This window comes from Myodes glareolus, chromosome 10 (assembly GCF_982192425.1).
Source record: "Myodes glareolus chromosome 10, mMyoGla1.1, whole genome shotgun sequence".
In the NCBI taxonomy this organism is placed as follows: Eukaryota; Metazoa; Chordata; class Mammalia; order Rodentia; family Cricetidae; genus Myodes; species Myodes glareolus.
Window position 1 is genome coordinate 60,436,362 of NC_142035.1, and position 27,021 is coordinate 60,463,382.

The 27,021-nt window shown below is 44.7% G+C and overlaps 1 protein-coding gene across 1 annotated transcript in view; it reads right to left on the bottom strand.

Moving 5' to 3' along the window:
* Eif2ak4 (eukaryotic translation initiation factor 2 alpha kinase 4) overlaps positions 1–27,021 on the bottom strand; it is a 94,929-nt gene that overhangs the window by 28,492 nt on the left and 39,416 nt on the right. The window contains 14 exon segments of the mRNA XM_048459982.3: positions 200–275; positions 1,680–1,835; positions 1,837–1,917; positions 3,409–3,462; positions 5,377–5,478; positions 6,541–6,620; positions 7,386–7,443; positions 9,758–9,862; positions 12,602–12,724; positions 14,377–14,460; positions 17,506–17,575; positions 18,520–18,947; positions 23,282–23,439; positions 24,223–24,329. Coding sequence (XP_048315939.3) covers positions 200–275; positions 1,680–1,835; positions 1,837–1,917; positions 3,409–3,462; positions 5,377–5,478; positions 6,541–6,620; positions 7,386–7,443; positions 9,758–9,862; positions 12,602–12,724; positions 14,377–14,460; positions 17,506–17,575; positions 18,520–18,947; positions 23,282–23,439; positions 24,223–24,329 — 1,682 coding nt within the window.

The following is a 27,021-nucleotide window of genomic DNA, read 5'->3' on the forward strand; positions in this document are numbered from 1 at the left end:
CCCCTGGCCCCTGGCTGGGGTTACAGATGCATGCTGTCATATCCGGATTTTCCCTGTGGGTGCTAAGGACTGAACTCAGGTCCTCATGCTTGTGTGCAGACGCTCTGCAGACTGAGCCACCTCTTCAGCCCCTGGAAGTACTTCCTACGGATTCTTGGAGAACTGTTTGAGAAGGCGTGGTTTTTAGAACGGGACGTACCGTGCCTTTTAAAGACGCGGATGATGGTCTCACATACAAGCTGCTGAATCTTGGCTGTACGAATCAAGAAGTTGCCCTAAAATGAGATCAATTAAAATGTCATCACCGAGCCTAATCCAAGAGTTCCATTAAAATGTCAGTCTGTGGTTGACATTTGGCACTGTGCAGCTCAGTACAAAGATCATGGGCAGGTCTCGACAAGTGTTTCTTTGAACATATTTAGAGGACAGACAATATATATATATATATATATATATGCTTAAAGGATTTCCTTTTCATTCCATCTAATTATAATAATTTTAGAAATAAAAAACAAGCAAAAAGACAAAATAAAGTTACCTGTAGTCATGTAAGAAACTATCCAAGGATAATTTTTTTTTTTCAAGACTGGGTTTCTCTGTGTAGCTTTGGAGCCTGTCCTGGAACTCGCACTGTAGACCAGGCTGGTCTTGAACTCACAGAGGTCCGCCTGCCTCTGCCTCCCAAGTGCTGGGATTAAAGGTGTGTGCCACCACTGCCTGGCTTCCATATACACTTAAAATCTATACTATTTCCCCTACTATTCTATCTTGTAATTAAGCTACAGTCTAACGATACAGAATTACATGGCAAAGATAACCAATATTGATTATCTATTCACCCATCTTCTTAAATATTTCTCTAGATTGTTTCAGGTTCTTCTGTTTTATATTTTTATTTTTAGAAATGAAATGATAAAGGCTACTACAATTGGCATCTTGACTACTCTTGAGTAACTATCTGAAAGTTTTTAAATACTCTTGAGATGCCTCATAGCTGAAGAGACCAGGTCAGTCACCAGAGCTGCTGGGGGGCCAGGGGACTTTGTATCAGCTTCCTAGGCCATGTGCCAGTGCTGGGAACCACTGTTACCTCCCATGGAGCTGAGTGCTTAGATGTCCCTGCTTAGGCATCTGGGTCGAGCTCTGTCTCATAGTGTCTTGGGTGGGCACAGAGTGAGAAGGGTCAAGAATCAAGTAAGTGATTACCAGCATGGCTCTTTCCTGAGCTATGCACAGTCACACTTTTTGCATGTGCTTTTGGGGTTTTTTGGAACTTAAGTCAAGAACTTACAGTGGAGAAACATCTGGTTAAACCCAGTGCATCACTGGATTCATAAAACTAAACCCAAACCAGAAGTGGGATGGCTCAGCAGGTGAAGGTACTTGTTGCCTAGCCTGAGAGTTTGGGTTCTATCCCTGAGTCACATGTAATGGGAAGAAACGACAAACCCCTCCAAATTGTCCTCTGACCTCACGTGTGCACCATGACATGTATGGCGTGTCCACCCCCATAAATAAATGCAACTTAAAAAACACACAACATGAAGGTTAGATAAACATTAGCGGGGAGGTGGGGTGGGGTGGGAGGAGGGTAAGAAATGTGATCAGAACGTATCCTAGGCATACATAGACTATCAAAGAATGAAGAGAAAAGACACTGTTTGCAAGGCTCAGCCCACCTTCAGGATGTCACTGTCGTAGGTGTAGTCTATGGCGGGGGAGATGCGCTGGGAGAAGATCTGGGCCATCATGGTGCGGTAGGCCTTCCCGTCTATGTTGGCCAGCGTGTGGTGCAGCACTCCATGCAGCTCCGACTCCTCCATCTGCGGCGGGGGGCAGCAACTCACTCTTGAGCAGCTCTGTGGCCGTGGGCCGTTTCGCTGGATCATGGTTCAAGAGCCAGGAGATGACGGATTTCTGCAGTGTAACCGGCACACAGCTGGTGAGGGCACAGAGGCAGGGGCTCAGGAATCTTCCCAATAGGCCGTCGCTCAGGACACTGCTTACACTTAGCTGACACTTCTGAGAGTTCTGACTGTGCCAGTCGTACCTAGTTATGACCACAGACTTGTGGGTAAATGTCACTGGACGGTTTCTCCAAAGGGAGAGGCTCTTTCTATATCTCTGTCCCCAACAATCGAAACAGTCTTTAACTCATCAAACCACACAGTAGCTGAGCTTAATTCTTAGAAACACATATTACTGTATAAAAATGGGGATACGGAGAAAACCTCAAAGAGCCCGATGCCTACTGTTAGCACTTAGCATAAAGCACCGGGCAGCACCGTTAGCACTGATGACAGTTGTCTTTGTATTCCTCCATTTATGGTATTTACCGATTCCATCCCCTGGAATTCCCTTGCTTTATGTTGTTTGTTATGCATCCGTAGTACAGATCCCTCTAAAGGAACAGAAACCTTTGAAAGGTTCCATAAGGAATCTTTTTGTTTTTTTAGACAGGGTCTCACTCTATAGCTGCCTGATCTGGAACTTACTACAGAGACCATGCTTCCAAGAGATCCAGCTGCCTCTGTCTCTCGAGGGCTGGGATTAAAGACACATGCTGCCTGAACTATCAGGTGAGCATTTATAACTGGGAGTGGCTGGGGAGACAGAGATACTCCGTCTATACCGGTAGTTTAAATAAGTGACTTCTGCCCAACTCTCATTGTCAAGAAAAGTCAGTGTCAGGAACAAACTCCCCGCAATGAGCATGAGTGAGTGAAGGCCTCACCACAGCAAACCACGACCAGCAAGAAGAAAGGAGCAGCAGCTAAGCACACGGCTCATGGGGAGTTCTCATGTAAGCTGGGTGCCAGTGTTAGCCTGAGACGAACCACACAAGCACACTAGGACAGTTATGGTATATGTGAGAAATGACCTTGCTTTGAAATACTCTAACATTAGCTGCAGAGATAGCTCAGAGGTGGAGCACTTGCCTAGCAGGAGGGGGGCTGGGTTTGACTCCCCCAGCATTATAAAACCAAACAACCCCGAGAGTATAAGCTTTCCTGCAAAACCTGAATTACTTCAACCACAAAACAGACTAAGAATATAATTTAATTTTTCCCTTCAAGTCCTAAGTTTTATCTAAAGCAACTTGTCAAAAGCTTTTCTTCCCCGCCTCCCACAGCTAAGCTGATGGTCCAAGTAACACTTCAAAGGCACAATTAAGCTCACAAAAGAACTTGGAGTTTGTTAATTTGCTCTGTCAGACCTTGGCCTTTTTATAGTGTATCTCAAGTCTTAGTAACATTTTAAGAGCTTTGTCTTTTGGTATTCCCCCCCCCCACATTGTTCTAAGAACACAAGAGAATGACTGGCAGCAGATTACTAATTGAATATGAAGAAAAACAGTAATTGACACCCAAGACTGAAGTCACAGCAATGAAAGCAGCAGCCAATTACCTGCTTCACGTGTTCTCCATCATCGAAGTCCTCTGGGAACCTGGGCGATGCGGGCTAAGAGAGCATTATATTCAAATCAGCAAGTGCTTGGCAGACTGCCACAGGCAAAGCTTTTATTCATCACAGAAAGATAACCAAAGAGCCAATTAAAATCTGCTACCATGACACCTTCCCCACATCCTGCGCTCACTCTTCCAGTGCACACAGTCTACTAGGGTGGACTTCACCCAAATGACTGCCTAGGTTATGGAAATCACCTCCCTTAAGTTTAAATAATAGATAATTTAAGTAAGAGACTTGCCCTGACTATCCTCGTCGATAAGTCAGCACACAGGACATATTAAACTTAAGGGTTTCATAGAGACACAAAGTAGGTTTAATGAGACACACAATGAAAAAAGGCAAAATTTCATCAAATCATCAACCTAAGAAAAAAACTTGGTGTGTAGAGGTAGGAGGATCAAGGACAGCCTGAGACACAAGCCGAGTCTGAGGCCGGCTCAGGCTATATTTAGTTAGCACCAATCCTGATCACTCCTCCAAATCCTCACTTTTCTGATGAATAGGACCTCAATTACAAGATTAACTGATAGTTTAGATATTCTTGAAATGAAAGAACTAACGTAATTTCCGGTTACAGACAGGCAATTCCTCAAGGACATCCTCATCTGGGAACATTCCAGCCCTTGGTCCACTGACACCCCATGAACTGCTACCCACATGCTGCTGCCAAAAGTAATTCAACTACTGTCCAAAGTATCCGTAGGTCTTTAAAATTCACTACCACAACACCTTTGCCACACCCTGGGCTCACCTCTTCCAGTAGACACAGTACACGAGTGAAGACTTCACCCAAATGACTGCCTAGGTTGTGGAAATCCCCTCCCTTAAGTTTAAATGAGAGAGAATCTAAACCCCTCTCAGTGTGTGAGCTATTGACTGATTTGTTCACTTGTTATTTACTATGGTGTTGACAGGATCCTGCTGCACAGTCCAGGCTGGCCTTGAACTCATGACCCTTCGTCTTATGTGCTGGACTGCAGGTGTACATCACCAAGCCGGGCTTGCTGTATGCGATTTAGTTTGCTTGCTTTTGCTCCCCAAGGATGAAGGCTCTCCAGATCTGTGGCCCATAAATAACTGAGTCTAAATTGTGCAGGCTTTACTCTCCACTTTCTTACTGCCCTTGTGTCATGGGCATCCTTGACCTGGCGCCCTGTAGCACTCATCTCTATGAGCTCAAACAGCAACAGAGGCAAGGGTCAGTCTCAAGAACATGAGCGGAAATTTCATTGGGGAAAACAGCTCAAATGACTGATATTTTTGAGAGAAATGTGTGTGCCAGGCTGGGCACATACTCTGCCAAGAGGCCTGTCTCCGGACTTCAGATCCATTTTAAGTTCTGGTCATTTAGATTTGCTTTATGCACTACGAGACCATGTCTGTTCAATACGAATCTTTGTTTTTTGGGGGCAGGAGAGGAGATAAGGTTTCAAGTCTTATGTAGCCTAGGCTGGCTCACCTCAAACAAACTGTTTTTCATCACTGGGCACACTGAGAGATGAGGGTTTTTCTCTTACTAGAACACAGAATAACAGTCTATACTGACAGTCTCTAGTTATCAAAACTGCTGTGTTTAACACCTTACATGAGGAGGCTCTCCTTGCTCTGAAGACAGGTCACCGAGAATGACAGCTGATCATCTTACCATATATCCGCCAATGAGAGTCATTAAAATGACAGGAGGCAGTTAGGGTTGGTGTCACAGCATTTGGTAGATTAAGACAGGGAATCTCATGCTTCAGGCCAGCCTGGCTATAGGCTAAAACCAGTTTGTTTGTTTTTCAACCAACAATTGATAGCCTCTTCTCTATTACAAATGCCAGGGAAAAATCTTGCTTTGGGTTCTGTTCGCCACACAAGACTGAGGACACAGGAGTGTATGCAGCAAACTTATCTGACACCCACATCTCGAAGCTGATTGAGAACGAAGATTCTTTCCGAGGCTGTCACCATGGGGTGATAGGACATTTCAAAGAAGATAATTCCCAGGCTGAAGAGATCCACTTTCTGTGGGGAAGACAGATTCGACTTTAGAGGGTTCTGCTATCCAGGTGAATTCCAGGAACTGTGGTCAGCACTGGGATGGGGTTGGGAAAGCTGATGATCTGGTCTAACAAGCCTTCAGACTATAATTTAAAAAGAAATCATCCAAGTCTCCACTCAGATATGATTGCCACAGTCGAGCTAACATGTCCATCTATTTAAATAGCTACCATTCTCTCTCTCTCTCTCTCTCTCTCTCTCTCTCTCTCTCTCTAAGAATATTTGAGAGCTAGTTTCTTGCAATGTTTGAAATGACTGGACATTAGTATAAGCTGTAGCTGCCATGCTGCACAGAAGGAATTCACCTTACAAGAACCTGTCCTTGACTTGCTACTTCCGCTGCTTCACCCCTTCCCCTCTGGCATGCTCTAGCCATGGCTTGTCACTGCTACTGACAGGACCAAGCCTTTCACATGCCGGTCAAGTGCTCTACTGAGCCAGTTCCCTAGACCTGGCCTTTCTTTGATCATCCTTTATTCTAAATGCCATCCTTTTATGGGTCTTGGTGGTAGAACACCTGCCTAGATAGAATGTTTAAGGTCCTTGGGGTTGGGTGCCCAGAACTGAAGAAAACAATTCTCAATGACTGCCAGGCCCCACTACTGCCTTGCTACTCAGTCCAGTTCTCCATAGACCTCATCACATTTGGGGTATTTCTCTCATTTCTTCCTGGTTCACTGTCGGTTCCATCATCTGGGTCAGCTCCCCGAGGGCTGGGAACACAGCTCTCTTATTCCTGTGTCTGCCTTGTTCCCTGTGTTCCTGACCTGAGTAGGGGAATAGCAGAGAGTGACTCTCATATTCCTAATGGATAGAGGGCCTGCAAGCTTCTGCAACGAGGCCAGTTTCAGTTGCTGCCCCTGGGTACCGCTGCATGTCCTGCCTAGATGGGAATCAGGGGCTGTTCCTATTTCAGCCGGTCTCTAAACCCTCCCTGTTACAATCTTGATATCAGGTCTTTCTTGTAACTTACTCTTGAGACCTTCCCTCCCTCGCCCCCTCCCCACACTCAAACACACTCTCTACCTGGTTATACGCAGACTTGGTGCTTCCTTGGACCTCAGGGCTTACATAGAGAGCAGTGCCAACCATGCCAGTCAAATGTCCTGTGGAGGAAACCAGAAGGAGAGCATTCCGGCCATGGGCTAAATACTGAACCCAAGGCCTTGTGCATGCCAGTGAGTGTCAGTGAGCTACACCCCCCAGCTATAGATAAAGAAAACTGAAAACCAAAGGGCTTCCTTCCCACCCTTGCTCACATTTATTTTTTGTGTGTGGGCATGTGTGGTGTGACATGTATGTGGCATGTGGGAGTCAGAGGAGAACTTGTGGGAATTTGTTGTATCTTCTACCTTACAGGCTCCAGGGATTGAACTCAGGTTATCAGGCTTGGTAGCAAGCACCTTTACCCACTGAGCCATCTTGTTGGCCCCAAAAGAAAAGAGCTTCTTAAAAGCAAGGCCTGGTCTGTATCCTGTGTGCAGTACTCACCAGGAGCAAATGTGAGCCCTACACTGCCCAGCACTGCCTCACACAAGCGGGTCTGCTTTCATAGGAAGTGAGGGCTAGATAGGATCCCAGACAGGCCAGGGCTTGAGGTAACCTGACAGGACCAATTGGGGTTGCTCAAAAAACAGTGTTGGGCTTCCAGAAGACCATTATTCTACTAATTATTCTACTAACTTTCTTATGTTTCTGAAGAACAATTAACATAGTGAAAAAGACCCCCCCCCAAAAAAAATCCAAAAAGCAAAAAACAACTTAAAACTTCCAGTTTGCTTCAGAATAAAGTCTTTACAAATAAAAGTCAGGTTTTAGGCTGAGAAGTTTTAAAGTCTGCTTTTAAACTCATGGATGAAAGAGAGCTTTACCTGAAGGGTCTGACTTGATCATGTGATCGCCTGCCTGGTCGTCCTGTTTGCCGTCAGTCTAAAACACAATCGAGCACAGGTTAAAACCTTAGTGCATCCCACGGGAATGGCTCATCCATTTCTAAACGAAGAATGAAAAGCTAACATGGACGTCAGAATAACTATCACCATGCTTTTTTGTTTGTTTTTTCAAGGCAGGGTTTCTCTGTGTAGCCCTAGACCAGGCTGGCCTCGAACTCTGAGATCCACATGCTTCAGCCTCTTGAGTACTGGGATTAAAGGTGTGCTCCATCGCTGTGTGGCTATCACCATGCTTTTCTGAGTTATCTCATTTACTTTTTTTTTATATATATATATCTAGTTAACCCATTCATACAAAGACTCAAAGGAAACCCTGGGAAAACCAGAGGAAGAAGAGCAATTCACTGGGCAGCTCTCTTCAGGACAAAAAGGCCCACACTCTTATAGAAACCAATTTTGTTCAGACCACAAACTCTAAGAACAGAATCTGTTTACCAGGAAGCATAAGACAATGAAAAACTGCAATGAAGCCTTCGCCCTTCTTTTCTAGTGCTACAACTTCTCCAGGTCAGCTTTGCTGTTGTTTTCCCCATGAAGGCTGGTCACTAACTTGTCCCTTGCTGAAACACTCACTGGGCAGTCTCGCCCTCTTCCCCACACCTCTATCGGTCACACCCTAAATGAGCGTGGTGGTTTAAGTGAGATATCGCCCACAAATCTTGGACATTTGAATACGTGGTCCCTAGTTGGTGGCTGTCTGGGAGAAGAGCACTAGATGTGGCCTTGCTGGAGGAGTTATGCCACTGGGGCAGGCTTAGGGGTTTAGAAGATTCACATCATCCCCAGTGTGTCCTCTGTCTCCTGCTTGCCTCACATGCTAGCTACCCCAGCTTTGCCACCATGGACTCTAACCCTCTGAAACCATAATCCCTAAATAAACTCTCTACCCCGCAGCCACAGAGGAGCAGCTGACACAGCCAGACCACCCTCCCGGCGCTGTGCTTGCCTTCTGTTCTACTCTGCTGCCGAGTCTCTGACACAGGTCCTAGAATGCGCAGATTTTACAGCCGAGGCCTGAGTGCTGTTCTCTGCCTGAGTCAGTGGGACTGCAGAGCCTCCGATTACCTTCCAACAGCGTGCTGGTTCTTCAGGTGGGGATTACATTCCATCGTGCGGTCTGGGCGTGGTCTCTGCACTTTCAATACGCTTTACCCACTTGGCTCAGGACCCAGTCTTTGTTGCTTCTCTCTCACCTCCTTTTTTGGGAGTGGGCGTTTGGATCTCACTCCATAACTCTGGCTGGCCTAGAACTTGCTATGCAACGTAGGCCGGTCTTGAATTTATAGTAGTCCTCCAGCCTCTGCCTTCTGCATGCTGGGATAGTAGGCGCTCACCGCCACCCCTAGCTCTTTTCTGTCTCCTTACTCTCCACTCCTAATTTCACCTGCTAAGTTAAGCCTGATGACTATTCTTGTCATCGTCTAATTCTGTTTTCTTTCTCTGAGCAGCCTTGGATGGGCTGCACTTACTACAGATGATATCACCTAAAAGCCAGCTTAGGATATAAGTAGAGCCCTGGCACTTAAGTGTGCCCAACTTTCCAAAGACTTCTTCTCTACACTTCACAGTTCCAGCCAATCAGAACATGGGTACTCACCTAGGCCCTTGGCTTATACTGGAGATCCCTGCCTCAGCAGAACTATGCTCTGTCCTGACTCTGGCCTGCTAGACTCCTACCTACCCTTAAGGCCCATTCGTAATGCCACTGTTGTTATAGTCTTTCTTTTTCTTTGGATGACAGGGGTCTCATTGTGTGGCTCAGGTTGGTCTTGAACACCTAGGTTTAACTGATTCTTTTGCCTCAACCATCTAAGAGCTAAGACTATAGTATGCGGCCCGGCACTGGGTCTACAGCCTTTTTTGTTCCTCACAACCATGTCTGTGCCCCTCCTTACTCTTACTGCTTCCCTACCTCACATTAACTAGCTCTGTATGCTAAACCAACGCCAGTGTCAGAACAATGCTTGTCCAGGACTGAGTCTCAGCTCTGCAAACCAACTAACAGATCCTTACATGTAAGCATCTTGTCAAATGTCAGCAAGGGAGACCAAAGTATCAAATTATTTCAGAAAATATTGTATACCTTCTATGGAAACATTGTTCATAAACCAATAACTTCACGTCTTTTAGATTCAAAGCCTAAGAGACACTTGCAGTTTGTCCCTTGGGCCCCGCCTCCCAGCAGAGGGCGACGTGGCAGGGCATAGGAGGCTCTACCCCATCTCTTTATTTCCAGGACTATTCAGGCACCAGGTCACGTCCAGGCACAGCCTGCTTTTAAAAATACTCACAGCGAAGGCTAGATGATCTGTCGCCAAACCAAAATCACCAATTTTCACATGGTCATCAGAATCCAAAAAAATGTTGACAGGCTTCAAATCCCGGTGAATCATTCCCTGTTGGAAGACAAGAAAGAGTCCAACAATCACTTCCCACAGAGTTTAACCCTTTACATCTTTCCAATTTGAAATGATGACAACTGGAAGAGGCTTCTCCTGTGGTCCACCTGGTCCTCGATGTCTGACCTCTGGAATGTCCTGAGGGTCATGTGACCTCCCCACTGGTGGTCCCAAGCAGGTCCTCCCAGGCTCCCTCCACCAGCTCCCTTCAGAGACCTCATTTCCTTTCCCTCTAGCACAGCATGAAAGCCGGCTCTGGTCGGGCCCCACACTACTCTCAAGCCGGCTCCTGCTGCTCTGCACGGCTTCTCCTGCCCAGGGCACCCTGAGCTTCTCTATCTATCCTAATTGTACATTTACCTGTTCTGCTTTCACGAGCCTTGCACATTATTCTAACAATCTGACTTTATACTGCCAGCTCCTGGGAGGAGCTCAAGGACGGCAGCACAGGAATCCCGCTTCTCCTCCTCCCGAGGGCTCGCCACACTCGCTCTCCCACCTAGAAGTGCTAACTGGAATACTATGCTATAAAGGCTCTGAGAACAAGAGTCCCTGTCAAGCACGGACCTGTCACATGTTTCTGCCTGTGTGTGTAGTTGATGTACAGTGCTGGGGACCCAGTGCACACAGAGCACAGTCCCAGGACCCTAGGGAAGATGGCATGCATTAGAATCCCCTCTTATTTTTCACCTTAAAAGATTATGCAATGAAGATGACAGTCCTGGTTTCTCGATATGAACAGGGCACAGTATAAACATTTCAAAGTTCCAAAAAGTTAAGGTAAGGGGGGTAAAATCCCAAACCTATCATGTCTCCACTGTCTGGTGCACCGACAGGTCTACGCATAAGATGTGAGCAGTGTCTTGCCCCAAAGCCGGGCCTGTGGTCGTTCTCCCCGTACTGCCGACTTCTAGCTTTAACATGACATTTCTATACACAGGTAAGCTCCATCACTGCACTGCACTCCTCTCCTTGCTGGGCAGCGTTCTAGTTTCTTCAGATCCCCAGGAACGCAGCATTGGGCCACTTAGACCCAGATCTGCATGCATGAGCCACAGTCGCACAGCAGCAGAGAACCATCTTCACTTTGTACGTGTCCAGATGTCTTCATTATCCAGGTGTGGGCAGACTTCCGATAAAGGGTCAGGGAGCAAATGCTATTTTGGGGCTCTAAGGCTATCTGGTGGTTTGAATTACAACATAGGCTCATGTATTTTAACACCTGGTCACCAGTTAGTGGCGTGTTGGGGGCAGGTCTAGGAGGGGCACCCTAGCTGGAGGATGCACATTCAAAGCCTCCCACCATACCACCATCAGCAGCGCCCTGGCTCTTTCTCTCCACTCTGGAAAGGATGCGAGCTGTCAGAATCTTGCCGCCATGCCTCTACTGCGCTATCATGGACTCTTCTCCCTTTGGAACTGTAAGACCAAATCAGTTCTTTCTTCTGTAAGTTGTCTTGGTCATCAGCAACAGAAAAGTAACTAATGCAGACTATATAGTTTCTATGGCAACTACTCAAATCTGCTGTTATGGTAAAATACAGACATAGGCGTATGAGCATGGCTTTGTTCCCATAAAACTTTATTGACTGACAATAAAATTTCAATTTCATGTCATGATACTATTTTTTTAAAATTGCTATACCCACTTAAAAATATAAAAGTTAACCATAGTTCACAGGCCATACAAAAACAGGTGTGAGTAAGATTTGACCCAAGGTCCATCCTCATTGTCTTCTACAGGAGTTGACACTGGGTACTGTCCCTGTCTTTTGGTACTTTGTTCTATTACCTACAAAAATTCATTACTTCAGGTCAGCAAGGTGGCTCAGCAGGTAAAGGTCCTTTCCACCAAGCCTGAAAGTTTGGTCCCTGGAATTCACATGGTAGAGGGAAAGAAAATTGTCCTCTGGCCTCCATGTGTGCACAGTGGTATTCGCTGGCCCATACACGCACACACAAATACACAAATACATGTAAATGAATACAAAAAGACTATTTCACTGAGTTGCACTTCCCCTTCCTGTGTTTCTTTTGTCTGCTTGTCTTTCTCCATTTTCCTATATTCTTTCTAATGTGCTTCTGTAAGTAGGGGCTGGGGAGACAGTTCAGTAGGTGCAATGTTTTCTGTGCGAGCACGAGGGCCTGAGTCTGGGTTCTCAGTAAAAGCTGGGCACAGAGAGTGGCAGACAAGCAGATCCTCAAAGCTGGCTGGCTAGGCAGCTGAAAAGGCAAGCTTCATGTTCAGACGAGAGAGAGAGAGAGAGAGAGAGAGAGAGAGAGAGAGAGAGAGAGAGAGAGAGCGCAATAGAAGACACTCATTTGTCTTGTCTTGTTTACTTTTCTATTGTGACAAGACACCATGACTTAGGCAACTTACAGAAGGAAGAGTTATTTGGGCTCACAGTTTGAGAGGGTGAGTCTGTGATGGTGGGGAGTATGGCGGCAGTCAGGGAGTTTATATCCTGATCTACAAACTCTGAGGCAGACAGAGCTAACTGGGAATGGCATTTCCACCATTCTGGAGTCCACCAACTGAAGACCAAGTATTCAAGTATACGAGCCTATGGGTCCCTTTTCATTCAGCCTACCCTGTGTTGACCTCGGGCATCCACAAGCACATTCATAGGGGAGTTTAACCCTAATCCCCACAATGTGTGCACAAACGTTCATGCAACACGCATACACAACTGATGTAAAGAGAAGTCCACGGACATGGGACGTTATGAAGCTTACTTTCTCATGGATATAAGCTAATCCATCCAGAATCTCCCGGAAAAGCCTCCAGAGCCTGCTGGTGTCTCGGAAGAGTCCCTGGTCAATGGTGTCCCGCAGGGTGCTCTTTTCGCAGTACTCCATCTACAGGAAAGGAGGGACCGGGCGGGACCTGATCACACCAAAGGCTCAAAATAAGGAGGCTAGCTTGCAGTCAATGTAATCACTCATTAAACTTGTGGCAGGGATTTTAAGCAGTTTTGGAAAGAATTGTCTTTTTTTAATGCTAAAAGATAAAACAAACTTAAGAGTATTATAAAAAACCACCTTGAGAAGGGAATGTAGCTCAGTGGTAGAGCGCAGTGCATTCTAAGAATACTTGAAGAAGTTTTGGATTAAACCCCTAGCACCCCAAACACCCTCTAAAACCCTAGGAGCAAATATGTTTTAATAGTAATATTGATTACCAACAATACTGAAGAACACATTGGGGCAAATATATATAATATCAGCAGCTAATAAAACCTTTTCCTCCAGTGGGACTGGATGCAGGACTCTTGCATGAGAGGCAATTGTTCTACTTCTGAGCTATACCCCTAAGCTCCTACTTAAGAAATCTCTCTCTCTCTCTCTCTCTCTCTCTCTCTCTCTCTCTCTCTCCCTCCCTCCCTCCCTCCCTCCATTTACCTTTCCCTTTCTCTAGAAAGAGAGAGTGCAGTGGTTAAGAGCATTGGTCCTCTTCTAGAGGACCTGGGTTCAATTCTCAGCACCCACATGGCAGCTCACAACTGTCTGTAACTCTAATTTCAGAGGATCTGACTCCCTCGCACAGACATACATGTAAGTAAAACATCAATGTATATAAAATAAACAAACAAATACAATATATACAGCTGCTTATTTTAAAGATGTTTTACTTGTTTAAAATCCTTGTTACAAATGTGAAAATTGAGATTGCAATAAAATGTTATTACGTTACAAAATTGCTTCCAATCTCAAATTTCTAATAGTTTATTTGCTTAATGATGTCCTTGACTTTATTTGTATAAGAATAACAAATACTCTTTGAATCTAGAGGAAAACATTATACTTATGGAAGCATTCAAGCAGGGCTCTGATTCACCCCCTCTTGGGTATGTTAAGAGAGGAAACAATGTAGCATTATTTAAGACCAAGGTCAATGTGTGAAAGTTGCTTCCTGTTCTGACCAGGACCAGAGTGGGGAATTCCTCAGGCAGAAGTGTGCGACTGTTTTACAGGTCAGTCTTGTCTTCTCTGCAGCCACTGCCGGCACACTCTGAGTCACCCTCCAGGCTCTGCTCCGGACCTCTCCAAGCTCCCATGAGTACCCAAAGTGGGTACTTTGCAGGATTGTTTAGAGAATGGACACACGCAAACAGTTAAGGCATGCCCACTCTTGCATTTATGGGATTCAGACATGGTTTGAAGCACTTCTTCATCTTATTTAGTTGTGAGAATAATTAAGTTGTGGGACACTGAGGCACAAAACACTAAAGACACTCATCTGAGCTAATACAGTAGTAACAGGAAGATCCAGGATGTGAACGTGCACAGCCTGAGTCCAGAGCTGCCCCCACGTGCCTTCTGACAACACTGGAAAAAAAACGATGAGTTCAAGGCTGGGCAGGAAGGGGAGGCGTCCATGCTCTAACTTTCCTGGCCAATTAATCTTTGGCAATGTCAATCAATGGTAATGTCCCATTACCTTGTGGCACACTATAAAACACACAAGCAAAGAGTGGCCCCTGTCACCGAGCTGTCTCCCAGGGTCTCACCTGGATATAAAGGTAGTGCACAGCCTCAGTTGTCACCGATGGCTCAGTTTCCTGGCAACTGTCCTTGTCATTGCATTCTTCAGCCTGAACCAAGAGGAGCACAGTAGAACTCAGATTGATGGTTGACATTAACAAGAACATCACCATCTTCAAGACTGTGTGTCTAAGACCCCAACTTCACCCCTGTGCATGGCTTCCTATCGCTGTAGGGGACATCGGCAGAGCGGGACACAACCACTGTCTTTGAGAAGCCTGAGGCATTCTAACCAGAAATTCTGCACAGCTTACAGATCTGTTATTACACGAACAATGGGAAAATGGGGAACAGGAAGGTGTGCAATAGCAGAAAGTCCGCTCCCATCTTAGCACTGAAGGCCCACGGATATGAAGGGCAGAATAAATACACGGTTTAGTATCAACAGGCTGTCTTCCTTTGGTGGGATTCAAAGAAAGTAGTTTTAATGTGTCCACATTATCAAAGGGTATATTGCCCTCTGGGTGACACTCCTGAACAACCGCTTTGCTGCCACAACTTGCTTGTCTCCCATAAGTCATTTTCTTTCTAATGCATGACATCTTAAAAAAAAAAAGTCTTTTCCAGGATTGGAGAGCCTGGAAAAAGGTTATTGGCTCAATGGTTACGATTACTTACTACTGTAGCAGAGGACCTGGGTTCTGGTCCCAGCACCAACATCAGGCAGCTCACAACCACCTACAACTCCAGTTCTTGGGGATGCAGTGCTCTGCAGCCTCCATGGGGAGCTGCACTTATATGGTGTGCATAATCTCAAACAGAAACACACATGCACACATTAAAAATATTTTTAAAAGCCTGACGGCGGTGGCACACACCTTTAATCCCAGCACTTGGAGGCAGAGGCAGGTGGGTTCCTATGAGTTTGAGGCCAGCCTGGTCTACTAGAGCTAGTTCCAGGACAAGCTTCAAAGCTACAGAGAAACCCTATCTCAAACACACACACTCTCAAACACACACACACACACACACACACACACACACACACACACACTTAAAGTCTTTTCTTCTAGACAGATATTTAAATATTTTTAACCCAAAGTAGGAAAAAGTATGTTAGTTTCTGATCATATTTGATCTACAGGGTTTTTATTAGATTCTTTAAGCCATATCTACATGTGCATGACTTGTGTGGGTGTGCACATGTAAGTGCAAGTGCTTCTGGAGGCTAGACGGGGTCGTGGGATTTCCTGGAGCTGGAGAACCAGACAGCTGTGAGCCACCAGACACGAGTGCTGGGAATCAGTCCTCTCTGGAGCATTATGGGCTCTTAACTGCTCTCCTGCCCCCTGACTCCAGTTTTTACGAGGAAGGATGTTTCCCAATATTTTCGCTTTTTATAGAAAAATAAAAAGTTCTGCTCTTGAAATAACTGGATTCAACTATTGAATTACTTCTATTCTCTGGAGATCATCTATGAAGATTACTAATCCCTTGGGGTTTCCCATCAATTAGAAAGCTCCAGGGATATTGCCTTTAACTGAGGCAAACTGGAAGCATAAATTTGATGCCCTTAATATGCAAATGCACAGATAACACTAAAAGCAAATATAATTTCTGCTTTAGCAGTTTAAATTATTTATGATATCATTGTAGCTAAATTTCTAATTAAGAAATGAAAGCATAGAATCTTAACTGACAAGTACTTATTAAAAACATACTGGCTAATTCATTCAAATTTCAAATCAACCGAACTGTGTATATAACAGGGTCTACATACTTGTATCCTGTAAGTACACTCATAAATGCTGGTGGTTATATTTTTATCCCAAGTAATAAAGTTATCACAGACCATATCTAGCTACAGAACATTTATTTTTCTGAATCTACAATGGACGGCACACGATTTTTCCTCTGAGATTAGGCAGCAGCCTGGGGCTCTGCAGCCTGACCAGAGAAGAAGCAGGGATGCGTGGGATCTGAGGCATAGAAGAGTGTTTGTTGTCAAGCTTTTAAAACCATGAGCTGTATGGAGAAACGTGTTTTATATCACACCCACTACACATGCCCACAAGAGACTGCTCTTTAAAAAGGACCATTCGCGTGTGTATGTGTGTAAACATTTGGAACCAGAGTTACAGGCAGCTGTGGGCTTCCTTTTCAAGGGCATTACTTGCTCTCAAGCACTGAGCCAGCTCTCCAGCCCCCAGAAAGGACATGCTCCATCAATAATTTACTTTTACTAAAAGGTGTATTCACTCCTCTCCCCACCCCCCGCCCAAGACAGGGTTTCTCTGTGTAGCCCTAGCTGTCCTGGAACTCACTTTGTAGATCAGGCTGGCCTCGAACTCACAGGGATCCATCTGCCTCTGCCTCCCAAGTGCTGGGATTAAACACGTGAACCACCACCGCCCAGCCCGTATTCTCTCCTCTTGTCCACAACATCAGAAATAAAATAAGGTTGGCTGTGGTCCTGTTAATTAACTGATCAAACATTCCAGAATCGTTCTACATAGTTAAAACACTGTGCTAGAAGAGGCTTATTAAAGTGAGCATCAAGGTTAACTGATGTGGGAGAGATTAAGTTCACTCTGTTCCATGATGAGACTTTCATTTGCATTCAATCCTTATCTCCAGCCATAGAAAGCATTTCCCAATCTCCTATGAAACTTAAAACAAAGGCATTTTAAACTTGTATTCATTTGTATGCATGTGTGCCTGGAGGTCAGAGGACACTGGATCCCCTGGGATTGGATTACCCAATTGGTGATTGGGAGTCACCATGTGGGTGCCAGCAACCTAGCTCAGGTCAGCAAGAGTCACTCCTCTTAACTGCTGAACCATCTCTCTAGACCCTCTGCAAAACTTTTCACCACATGTGAAAAAGTACAGTGTGTCAATTTTTTCTCTTTCATGTCAATATAAAACTTATGATAAATTTATACACGCATATATCGGTATAAATTTATGATGTGAATAAAAGTTTATTGTGATGTATAATAAACACTAGCAGCACATGTTTTAAATGAACGGGCATGTTTGAAAACACACTCATGTCAGATCAATGCCCTGACATTCTGCCTGTTTCTTCTATCGGGTGTCATCTCCTTACACACCATGTTGAGTAAAAGCTGTAACTTCTACTCCATACTTACCTCATTCTGACTTTTACTGTTTTCGTCTTCATTGTCAAAGATGATGTCACTGTCAGAATCTGAAGCAGGTCTGAAGAAAAAGAAGTAAAGAAATATTAGGAGGCCTTGTTAGAGGAGGTGTGTCACTAAGGGTAGGCTTTGAGTTTCTCTTGGTCTCTGTCTCTCTGTCTGTGAATCATGCCTGCCTGTCCGCCTGCCACCAAGGTTCCCACCAAGATGGAACTGGAGTAATTCTCTGAAACCATAAGGAAGCCCCTAATTAAATGCTTTCTTCAAGTTGCTTGGACCATGGTGTCTCTTCACAGCAGTAGACCGGTGACTACTACGGCACACCATGACTCAGGAGCATCAATGCAGATTGGGCTGTTGGTATCTCTTTTCTGTTACCCAAACTCAGATCTTTTATTTATTTAAAAAAAAAAACAAAAACACTTTTTTATGTGTACAGGTCCATGCACCATATATATGCAGTGCCTACAGGGGCCAGAAGGGGGCGTCGGATTCCCCTGGGACTGGCGTCACAGATGATTGTGAACCTTGCTGGGTATCGAACTCAAGTCCTCTGGAAGAGCAAAAAGAACTCCTAACCACCGAGCAATCCTCTTCAGGCCCCAACAAAGAACTCTTTAAAAAGTAGCTATATTGTTTCTCAAAGTAATTAATTGCTAAGATAAATTGTGTCCAACTGAGTACAGTGAAGTACACCCCTAAGGCAAACGCCCTTGGGTCATAATCACAGGTCTCAAGGGCAGTGAAGACTGACTGAGTCAAGACTCTAAAGACTCTTAAGTGGTTCGCAGAGTTGAAAGCTGTGATTTTAAGCACTACCCTGTCAGAAATTCTCTTAAATCTTTCAAGATAAAGTATTAGAAATCACTTCTGCTTTTTCTTTCTCCTGGCCTCAGGTATGGGCAATCTTTAAAATTCCTGTGGGTTCCATTTGGCTACTCTCTGAAAGAGGTTGCCACCGACGTGTTTTTTGTTCTTCTGGTGTGGCCCACTGCTAGCACTTACAGGAAGGACTGTGAGAAGACGCCATCGTGCTCATCCTCATCCTCCTCGTCGCTGCTGGAGCCTGGGCCGGTGACTGGGAAGCGCGCGCTGGTGGAGCGCTCAGCCGAAGTGCTCCACTCCACCGAGCTGCTGAGGATGGGAGGCGGAGCTGCAGCCTCTACGCTGTCCAGCTCCACCTTGTCGCCTGCTGCTTTTCTGCAGGCAGCTGGGCTGTCCTGGACCTGGGGTTTGCAGTCCGGGGGTGGTGTCCCAGGCACCGCTGGGCGCTCGTGCCGTTCGATCCAGGCGTTGTAGTAGCGCACGATGTTCTCATGGTGCAGGCGCGACAGCAGCGTCACCTCGCCCTTGATCCTGCGGAAGTGCCTGCTGGCAGGGTTGATTGGGATGCGCTTCACGGCATAGCAGCACCCGTCCAGTTTGTTTTGCACCTGCCCGGCAGTAGAGGACAGGACCTGGTCAGATCCAGGGCCCAGGACCTTGCACATTGGCATTTACACCTCCCGGCTCCTTAGTTCTTCCCCAGCTGAATCTGGAATTCTGAGAACCCACAGTAATAGCTAAGGAGAGCCAAAAGGCTTGAATTCAAACCAAGGAAAGCATTGGTTACCCGCAAAGTAGGGTAAATGCTCAAGAAATCCAGATTGGGGGGCGAGATTCCTCTGGGAAACGTTGGGGAGGGTGCAACCTTCATCTCTCCGCCTCCTTGTTTCTCTCCCTTTCTCCCATCTCTTTTTGGGACAGGATCTCACTATGTAGCCAGGCCTGGAACCTGACATCCTCCCACTTCAGAGCTGGGATTACCGGAATACGCATAATCTCCGTTTTAATCACGTTTCTTTCCTTTTTAGGCAGGGTCTCATATAGCACAGACTGGCCTTAAACTCCCTATGCAGATAGGCTTACCTTATACTCTGCAACCTCCTGCATCCACCTTTTGAATGGTGGGATAGGCATGGACCAACGTGCCTATCTTAATAATTTATTCCTTTACTGATAAGCATAACATTTTCTTTGAAAAATTTAGATTAACATTTTAAGTAATAAGTTCCATTAATTAATTTTTATGACATTACTTCCCTTTCTTTTCATATTATATCTGCTAAATAAATATCAAAATACATTTTAGATTTAAAGTAAAATTAATTTTCTGTAGCCAGTGTAAGTTTTTATCTGATGATTTTATTTTCTTAAAACTTAAAGTCACTAAAGATGAATGAAATTCCAGAAATGTTAACAAGTCTAAAATAAAATGCCAAGTAGCTTATAAAGAATGTATAAGGCTATGGAAATTTGAGAGAGATATTCAATTTCCTTGAGACTCAGTTTGCTTAATTATATGGCATTTATGCTTTTTATTACTGGCCTGAACACGGACACTGAGGAGATGACTGACACACGGAGAAAGAGCACTATCCAAGCCCAAAGACTATGCTGGACCAACTGCAGCAATTACAGTTAACATACATGCTGCCTATTGATTTCACCCAACTAAGATTCAAAAACATGATTTTAAAATAAGACAATAAAAATAGGAGCAGAATGAATCAACAGAAAAAGTTTCCAAGGCCAGTAAGCTCATGGACCATCCCTAGCCTGAGGATTGCACTGACCTGACTGAATTAACTACACCAGATTTCCCTTCTCATTTACATAAGACCTAATGCACTAAAAATAGCAGTTCTGTTGTCCAAGCGAACAAGCGCACAAATGGTGAAGGGCCAGCTGCGAACAAGTAGACTGCACTATTCAGACAGCAGCGAGGGGGAGGGTGTGAGAGCCAAGGGGACAGATCAAGGTGCCCTTGTTATAGCAGCTCACCAATTATCTCTAAGAACATGTAAATAAGGAAGGCTACAAGGGACCCTTGACCAGAAAGAAAAAAAGAAAGACATGAAGTTTAACAAACTACATCCACAGTGTTTAAAATTCAAGAACCTAAAAAAAATTGTATGGAGTTAATAAAAAGAACTCTGAATTAAACTCCTAGAACTTGAGCTTTCTTGTGGGAAACCCGCCTTGCTAATGCTGCCCCTCTTTTACTGTGGGGAAATTAATTGTTTTGGTTGAGAGGTAACCTGCAGCAATAGTGATGCTTCCAGGCTGAGTGTGGTAGTACTTTCTGTAATCCCAACACTTGGGAGGTAGAGGCAAGAGGACCAAGGGTTCAAGGTCATCCTTGGCCACACAGAGTTTGAGCACAGCCTATACTATATAATACTCAATCTCAAAATCCCACATGGATACAGCTCACTTAGTAGAGTGCCTGCCAAAAACACACAAACTCTGGGTTTGATCCCAGTGGTGCGGGAGAATGAGGCTGAAATCACAGAAAGCTAAGGAATGGGCTGGATCCAGCCATCAAAGTCACGGCTTTAATCTTACCCATATTGCTTAGTAAATTAAAGGGTCATGCAGTCAGAAAAAGAGAGAGATATACAGTATAGATCCAAAGATGAAGAAAACCTCTAAATGGTTTACTATGTGTTAAAAATATATGGAGGCTAAAGGTTAAAGTCCGAAAGAAAGAAAGAAAGAAAGAAAGAAAGAAAGAAAGAAAGGGTAGTTGGGTATGGTGGTACATATCTTTAATCCCAACACTTGGGAGGCAGAGGCAGACTGACCTCTGAGACTTCAAGGTATGGTAGCATACACCTTTAATCCCAATGCCTGGGAGGCAGAGACAGACAGATCTCTGTGAGTTCAAGGTGTGGTAGCACATACCTTTAATCCCAACACTGGGGAGGCAGAGATAGACAAATCTCTGTGAGTTCAAGGATAACCTGGTCTACAGAGGGAGTTCTAGGACAAAGATACACAGAGAACCTGTCTCAAAAAGTCAAAAGTTAAAAGTAAAAATAAAATAGAGGTTAAAATAAAGCCACGTAAAGATGAAAAGTACACAGAAAATCTTGATACTGTATATTATTGTGCTCTCTTTGAATTGTTTGAATGCTGAGGAAGGAGCAGCAGCTGCTAAAAGATATTTATTTGCTTAAAAATGCTGCTAAATTAATACAAGATAGGTATTTTTAAAATACCTTGACTTCAAAATTGAAGTCAAAAGGTATGTTACTTTGGAGAAGAGATTTTGCTTTTGTTTCCACAGAAAATGAGAGGCTGTGGATTCATTTTGAGATAAGAAAAATCCAGTTTGATCAAGGAAGACCACCCGAGAAATCTCCAGTAGGAACAGATGGCCTGGATGTCTGAGTTCTACATCCAGAACAGATTCAAGACTGCTGCCTGAGATGATCAAGACTCACAGGATACTCCAGTCAGGACTTGATTATAACTCTAAATTTTCTTTAGGTCCCCATAAGATTATCAGTGCTCCCAAAGAGCAGGAAGTAGCCTGGAATACTATGCCCACATTCCCAAAAAATGGACTATGGGTATTTTCCTTTGTTTTTGTTGTTGTTGTTGTTGTTGTTTTAAAGAGGGAGAAGTGGTACGGGAGAATTGTCTGTATTCTGTCAATCATGTTTTAAATAAAAACTGATTGGCCAGGCAGGAAGTATAGGTGGGTCAACCAGACAGGAAGTAGAGGCGGGGCAATGAGAACAGGAGTATTCTGGGAAGCAGGAAGCTCCCTTCGCACTCCTGCCCAGACTACCAAGAAGCAAGATGTAACCTGCCTGGCTGAGGAAGGTACCGAGCCATGTGGCTAACATAGATAAGGATAATGGGTTAATATAAATTCTAAGAGCTAATAAGTAGCCTGAGCTAATGGGCCAATCAGTTTTATAACTTATGGAGATCTCTGTGTGATTTTCTTTGGGGCTTGCCGGCTGTGGGGAACTGGGCAGGACATAAACCCCAACAAGCAGGCCCCTTCATGTTACAATCTCAGTACACATGAAACAGGCAAGGAAGTAATGGCCTGATATCCCAGCACTCAGTGTTAAGTAGGAAGATGAGAAGTTCAAGGTTATCTTCTGCTACTCTGAGTTGAGGCCAGCCTAGGCTCCAGGAAACCTTGTCTCAAAACAAGGAAGCAAACAAATGAGAAATAATCACAACTCAACAAAACTAAACAACACCCCCAAAAGCCACATAAACAAAAATCAATCAATAAACAAGAGTGACACCTTCCTCCTCATACTCTCAGAATCAAACACACATATGTCCCACTGCTAAAGGTCACTGTCATATGTGAAAGATGGCATGTACCTCAGCTGTTCTTCATACGTTTTAATCTGCCTCGCCTACGCTTTACAACACACTGGAACTGTGAGCACAGCAGAATCCTCTTCCTGCACTCACATAATAACAGTTGCCCCAGACCAGAATGAAGAGTCCCAGCGGCAGCTCACCTTAAAACAGGCCATTCATCTCCCAGCTTTGTAAGCCAGAGGATGAGAGCCATCAGGACTATCTCCTGGTGTGCATGCCACCTCTGTTCTAACTGTGGAACCCTTTTCTCTATGGCAACTCCATCAAAACTGGGGGGAAGGTGGAAAGGATAATTCCCTTCCTGAACTAAAGTACACAAAAATGTTCTTCACACAGAGATCTTGACCACTCAGGGTGTTATAATCATGTATTTTTCATGTCATTGTTCTGAGCCAACCCAGAACACAGGAATAGCGCATTCTTAATGTGTCCAGGTGACATTAAAGCCAGCCTTTCCCTCCAGGAGGTGAAGGTGCTCACAGCTTCCATTTACTTTGCTCTCCGCTCTTAAAACGGAAAACACGCCTGTGAGGCCATGAAAATGACAGGGAAGGAGCTTTAAAGAGGACTGGGGACAACTCTGTCCCACCTTGATGACTGCTCCAAAAGCTCCTTTCCCTAGAAGCTGTAATTCTTCAAACTCGATGAAGTACCGGGAAAACTGTCTCTGGGTCTCACTGAAGAAAGCAGCGCTGGGCAGCTGGTTGCTGGGGATGACGGTCTCAATGTAATCTTGTCCCCCGGAATCTAAGATGAAACAAAAGCATTAGAGATACATGAAGACTGGGCCAGAGAGATGGCTCCGTGGTTAAGGGCCATACTGCTTTTACAGCAGACTGGAGTTTGGTTCCCAGCACCCATGTGGGCAGCTCACAACTATCTGTAACTCCAGCTCCAGGGAATCTGATGTCCTCTTTTGGATTCTCTGGACACTGCATCCACATGTGTTTATACCACCCCCACCATCACACAATTAAAAATAAAATAAAAAAACGCAGGCAGTTCATAGAACCCAGCAACATAAGCATGAGAGGAAGGGGCCCCAATTAGTGGTCTGAAAAGGTACTTTTTACATTTTGACATCTTTTCTCACCTTGTAATCTTTAAAGTAGGCAGGGATATATAGTCAACCCATTGTACAGGTGAGGGTAACGGGGACGGAGAGGAAGTGACTGAACTAGACGACCAGAACCTGATCTGGTCTCCTGATCTATCCCAAGCTCTCCTAAGGTTATGCGGCAACAGGAGTGACTCGGCAAAATGAGGATGTCCGCTCTGTCAACAGACACTGAAGAGCTAGGCTTGTAAAGCAGGTCCACGCATACAAAGCCTGCATGGAAGTGGACTATGGGTAGGTTAGCATCAGTAAAATAAATAATCCATGCAAATGTTCTCAGATGGGCATACCTGTAATCTTAGCACTCAGGAGGCGGAGGCAGGAAGATTATGAGATCAAGTCTGAATTACATACTGGAACCCTATCCAAAAGAAAAGAAAAAAGAAAAAGAAAGGCAGGCAGGCAGAACTCACCTTCAGGACTCTGCTCCACTAAGGGCACCTTTGGCTGAGGATTTATAAAGCTGTGTTTCAGTAGTTGCTGAGGGCTCCATCTTTCCTTGTCGTCCAGGCAAACACACCTCAGAGTGGGAGGGAGAATCTCAGATGCATATAATATAAAAGCCTTCCTACTTCATCTACCCCATTCAACTATGCTTTCCTTTACAGTACACATTAGCAAATTCATGTTACTGATGGAGCAAAATGCATTTAAAAGTGAATTTAAATGAGTAAGCACCATTTCAGGGTTTGCATGTCCCACAGCAGAGTAGATGTAAGCAGAAAAAAGAAAAGAAACAGGAAAAATGAACTGCATTGTTGACTACAGCAGCATGGATGACTTCAACACTCTCAGCCCACAGACGCCAGCTTTGGGCATCCTCTTCCATTAGCCTGGCCACCTGCCCTGCTGAACGAAGCCTGCTGGGGACCAGGCATAAGTTACGTTTTCCTAAAACAGCAACCAGATGCTGGTGACCCTGGAATACACTGAGCAACACTGTTGAGAAGCCCCACGCTTCACCGCACACCTTCAGGAGTCATTCCTTGAGCCTCCTGACTTAGCAGTTGATGGTCTAACAAGCCGTTTTTTGTCTTGTTTTGGATGAATCAAAGCAAACCAGACCAGGAATTCTCAAAGTGGGGTCCCTGAACCACATTTGATTCTGTTTAAAGTGACATATTTAAGATAATCAGCTGTCACTGTGAATTCCAGCTTTGGAACCTACATATACAAAGCAAGAAGAGTAGCCACCATAGAGGATAACTTAGGTTTTATGTCACAGCATGAAGAGGTAAACACTACTTTATACCTGGAAAGGGCAAGAGAATATCATTTGTATAAATTCCTGTGAATATTAAATATACTATTCAAAAGTTATATAGTATTTTATTTAATTTTATTTTTGAGATAGGCTCTCACTATGTAACTCACCATGACCTAGAACTCACTCTGTAGACCAGGGCTGACCTAGAACTCAGAGATCTGCCTGCTTTGACCCCTGCAGTGCTGAGATTAAAGGTGCACACTGCCATGCCTGACCTGATTTTATTTTCAGATTTATTTTTATTTTATGTTTATGTTTTTTGCATACATGTAAACATGTGCACCATGTGAGAAGTTAAGAGGGTGCTGGATCCCCTGGAATTGGAGTATGGATAGTTGTGAGCTACCATGTGAGCCCTAGGGACCAAACTCAAGTCCTCTGTAAGAGCAACAAGTGCTCTTAACTGCTGAGTCATCTCTCCAGTACCCAGTGCACATAAGAGACCGGGTTACTATATATTACAGATTGGCCTCAAATTTGCAATCCTTCTTTCTCATTCTCCCAAGTAAGGTCGTAGGCATGTACCACCTACACCTGACAAACCAACCAAACCAAAAGCTACTCTTGTAGGGCATGGTGGTGCATACCTCTAATCCCAGCACGTGGGAGGCAGAGTAGGAGGATCTCTGAGTTCAAGGCCAGCCTGCTCTACAGAGCAAGTTATAGGCCAGCTAGAGTTAAAAAGTGAGGCCCTATCTTAAACAAACCCAAAACACTAAAATCAAAACCAAAGTTCTTGCCTCTGATTTTTCCTTCCTCTGAATCTCTTAATGTGCATCTTATAGACCTTTCCTGTCTATTTCTGTATACAATGCACAACAACTCAACCATGATGTTATCAAGAATATTGAGATTTTTAGACAACATTATCTTGTATGTATCAGTTTTTAACTTGCCTTTTGCGAGAGGCCTTTTCAGCCACGTGTCTTAAAATTTATGTCAGTAAAGAGCCTTTCAAACTCCACCGTCAGCTTGGACCGACAGGAATTAATTTATATATTCTCCTAGTTCTGCTGGGGTTATTTCCGTTTACATGCTCACTGTACTTCCACACACACTACGCTCAGTTCTAAAGTGCACAGTCTACTCCAAGTCTACCATGAAATTAACGGGACTCACACAATAGATGCGAGAAGATACAAAGCTTGCTGAGAGCGAACTGCACTTTTCAGGGGCTCTTACTTGAAAAGATTACACTCTTGGAATCGATCACTTGGCAGTATGGGGGCTGTGAGCAGCAGAGGCCATGCTAGCTCCAGCTTTGAAACTGGAACGGGTGTCAGGCCTGGAGCCTTCCTCGGCTCACACTGCTGAGGGTGAAGGGAGCCACAGTACCAACTCAGCAGGGGCCAGTGGCAGCATCTGACAGGTGCCAACTCACGTAACCCAGAAACAGCCAGGAACTACCAGAATTTATCTACTACACATTCTCCTACTGTTGGGATTGTCCCCAGCCATTCATGTGTGTGCACACGCACACACACGCGTGCACACGCACACACACACATCCTCCCTGTGCTGTGTTAGATTTCTGAAGAGCACCATCAAGTCTCAACTGTGACATTAATGGAACTGATGTGACAGCAGATGTGAATCAGAACAAGTTTAAAGCCCACCAAGAATGACTGTAGTTTCTGATATGGAACTAGTTTCAGAACCAGGAACTTGCTGCTGGGACCCAATCCACCATCTGGCTCCAGGACCTGAGTTCTCATCCACTACCTCACAGCTGACTTCCCAAGGTGTCGACGGAATATGGCAGGAACCACAGATGGGATTCACTGCGTTTTTGTGGATTCTTTATTTCTTTTGCTAACTGGGGTGGAGAGCAAAGCTAATGACCCAACACCCCACTCTTATCCACCCCAAGCAAGGAGTCCACCAGAGCCCTCCCCGAGACGGGAGCACACACAGTAGCCCAGGTGATATTATGGTAACTGAACAA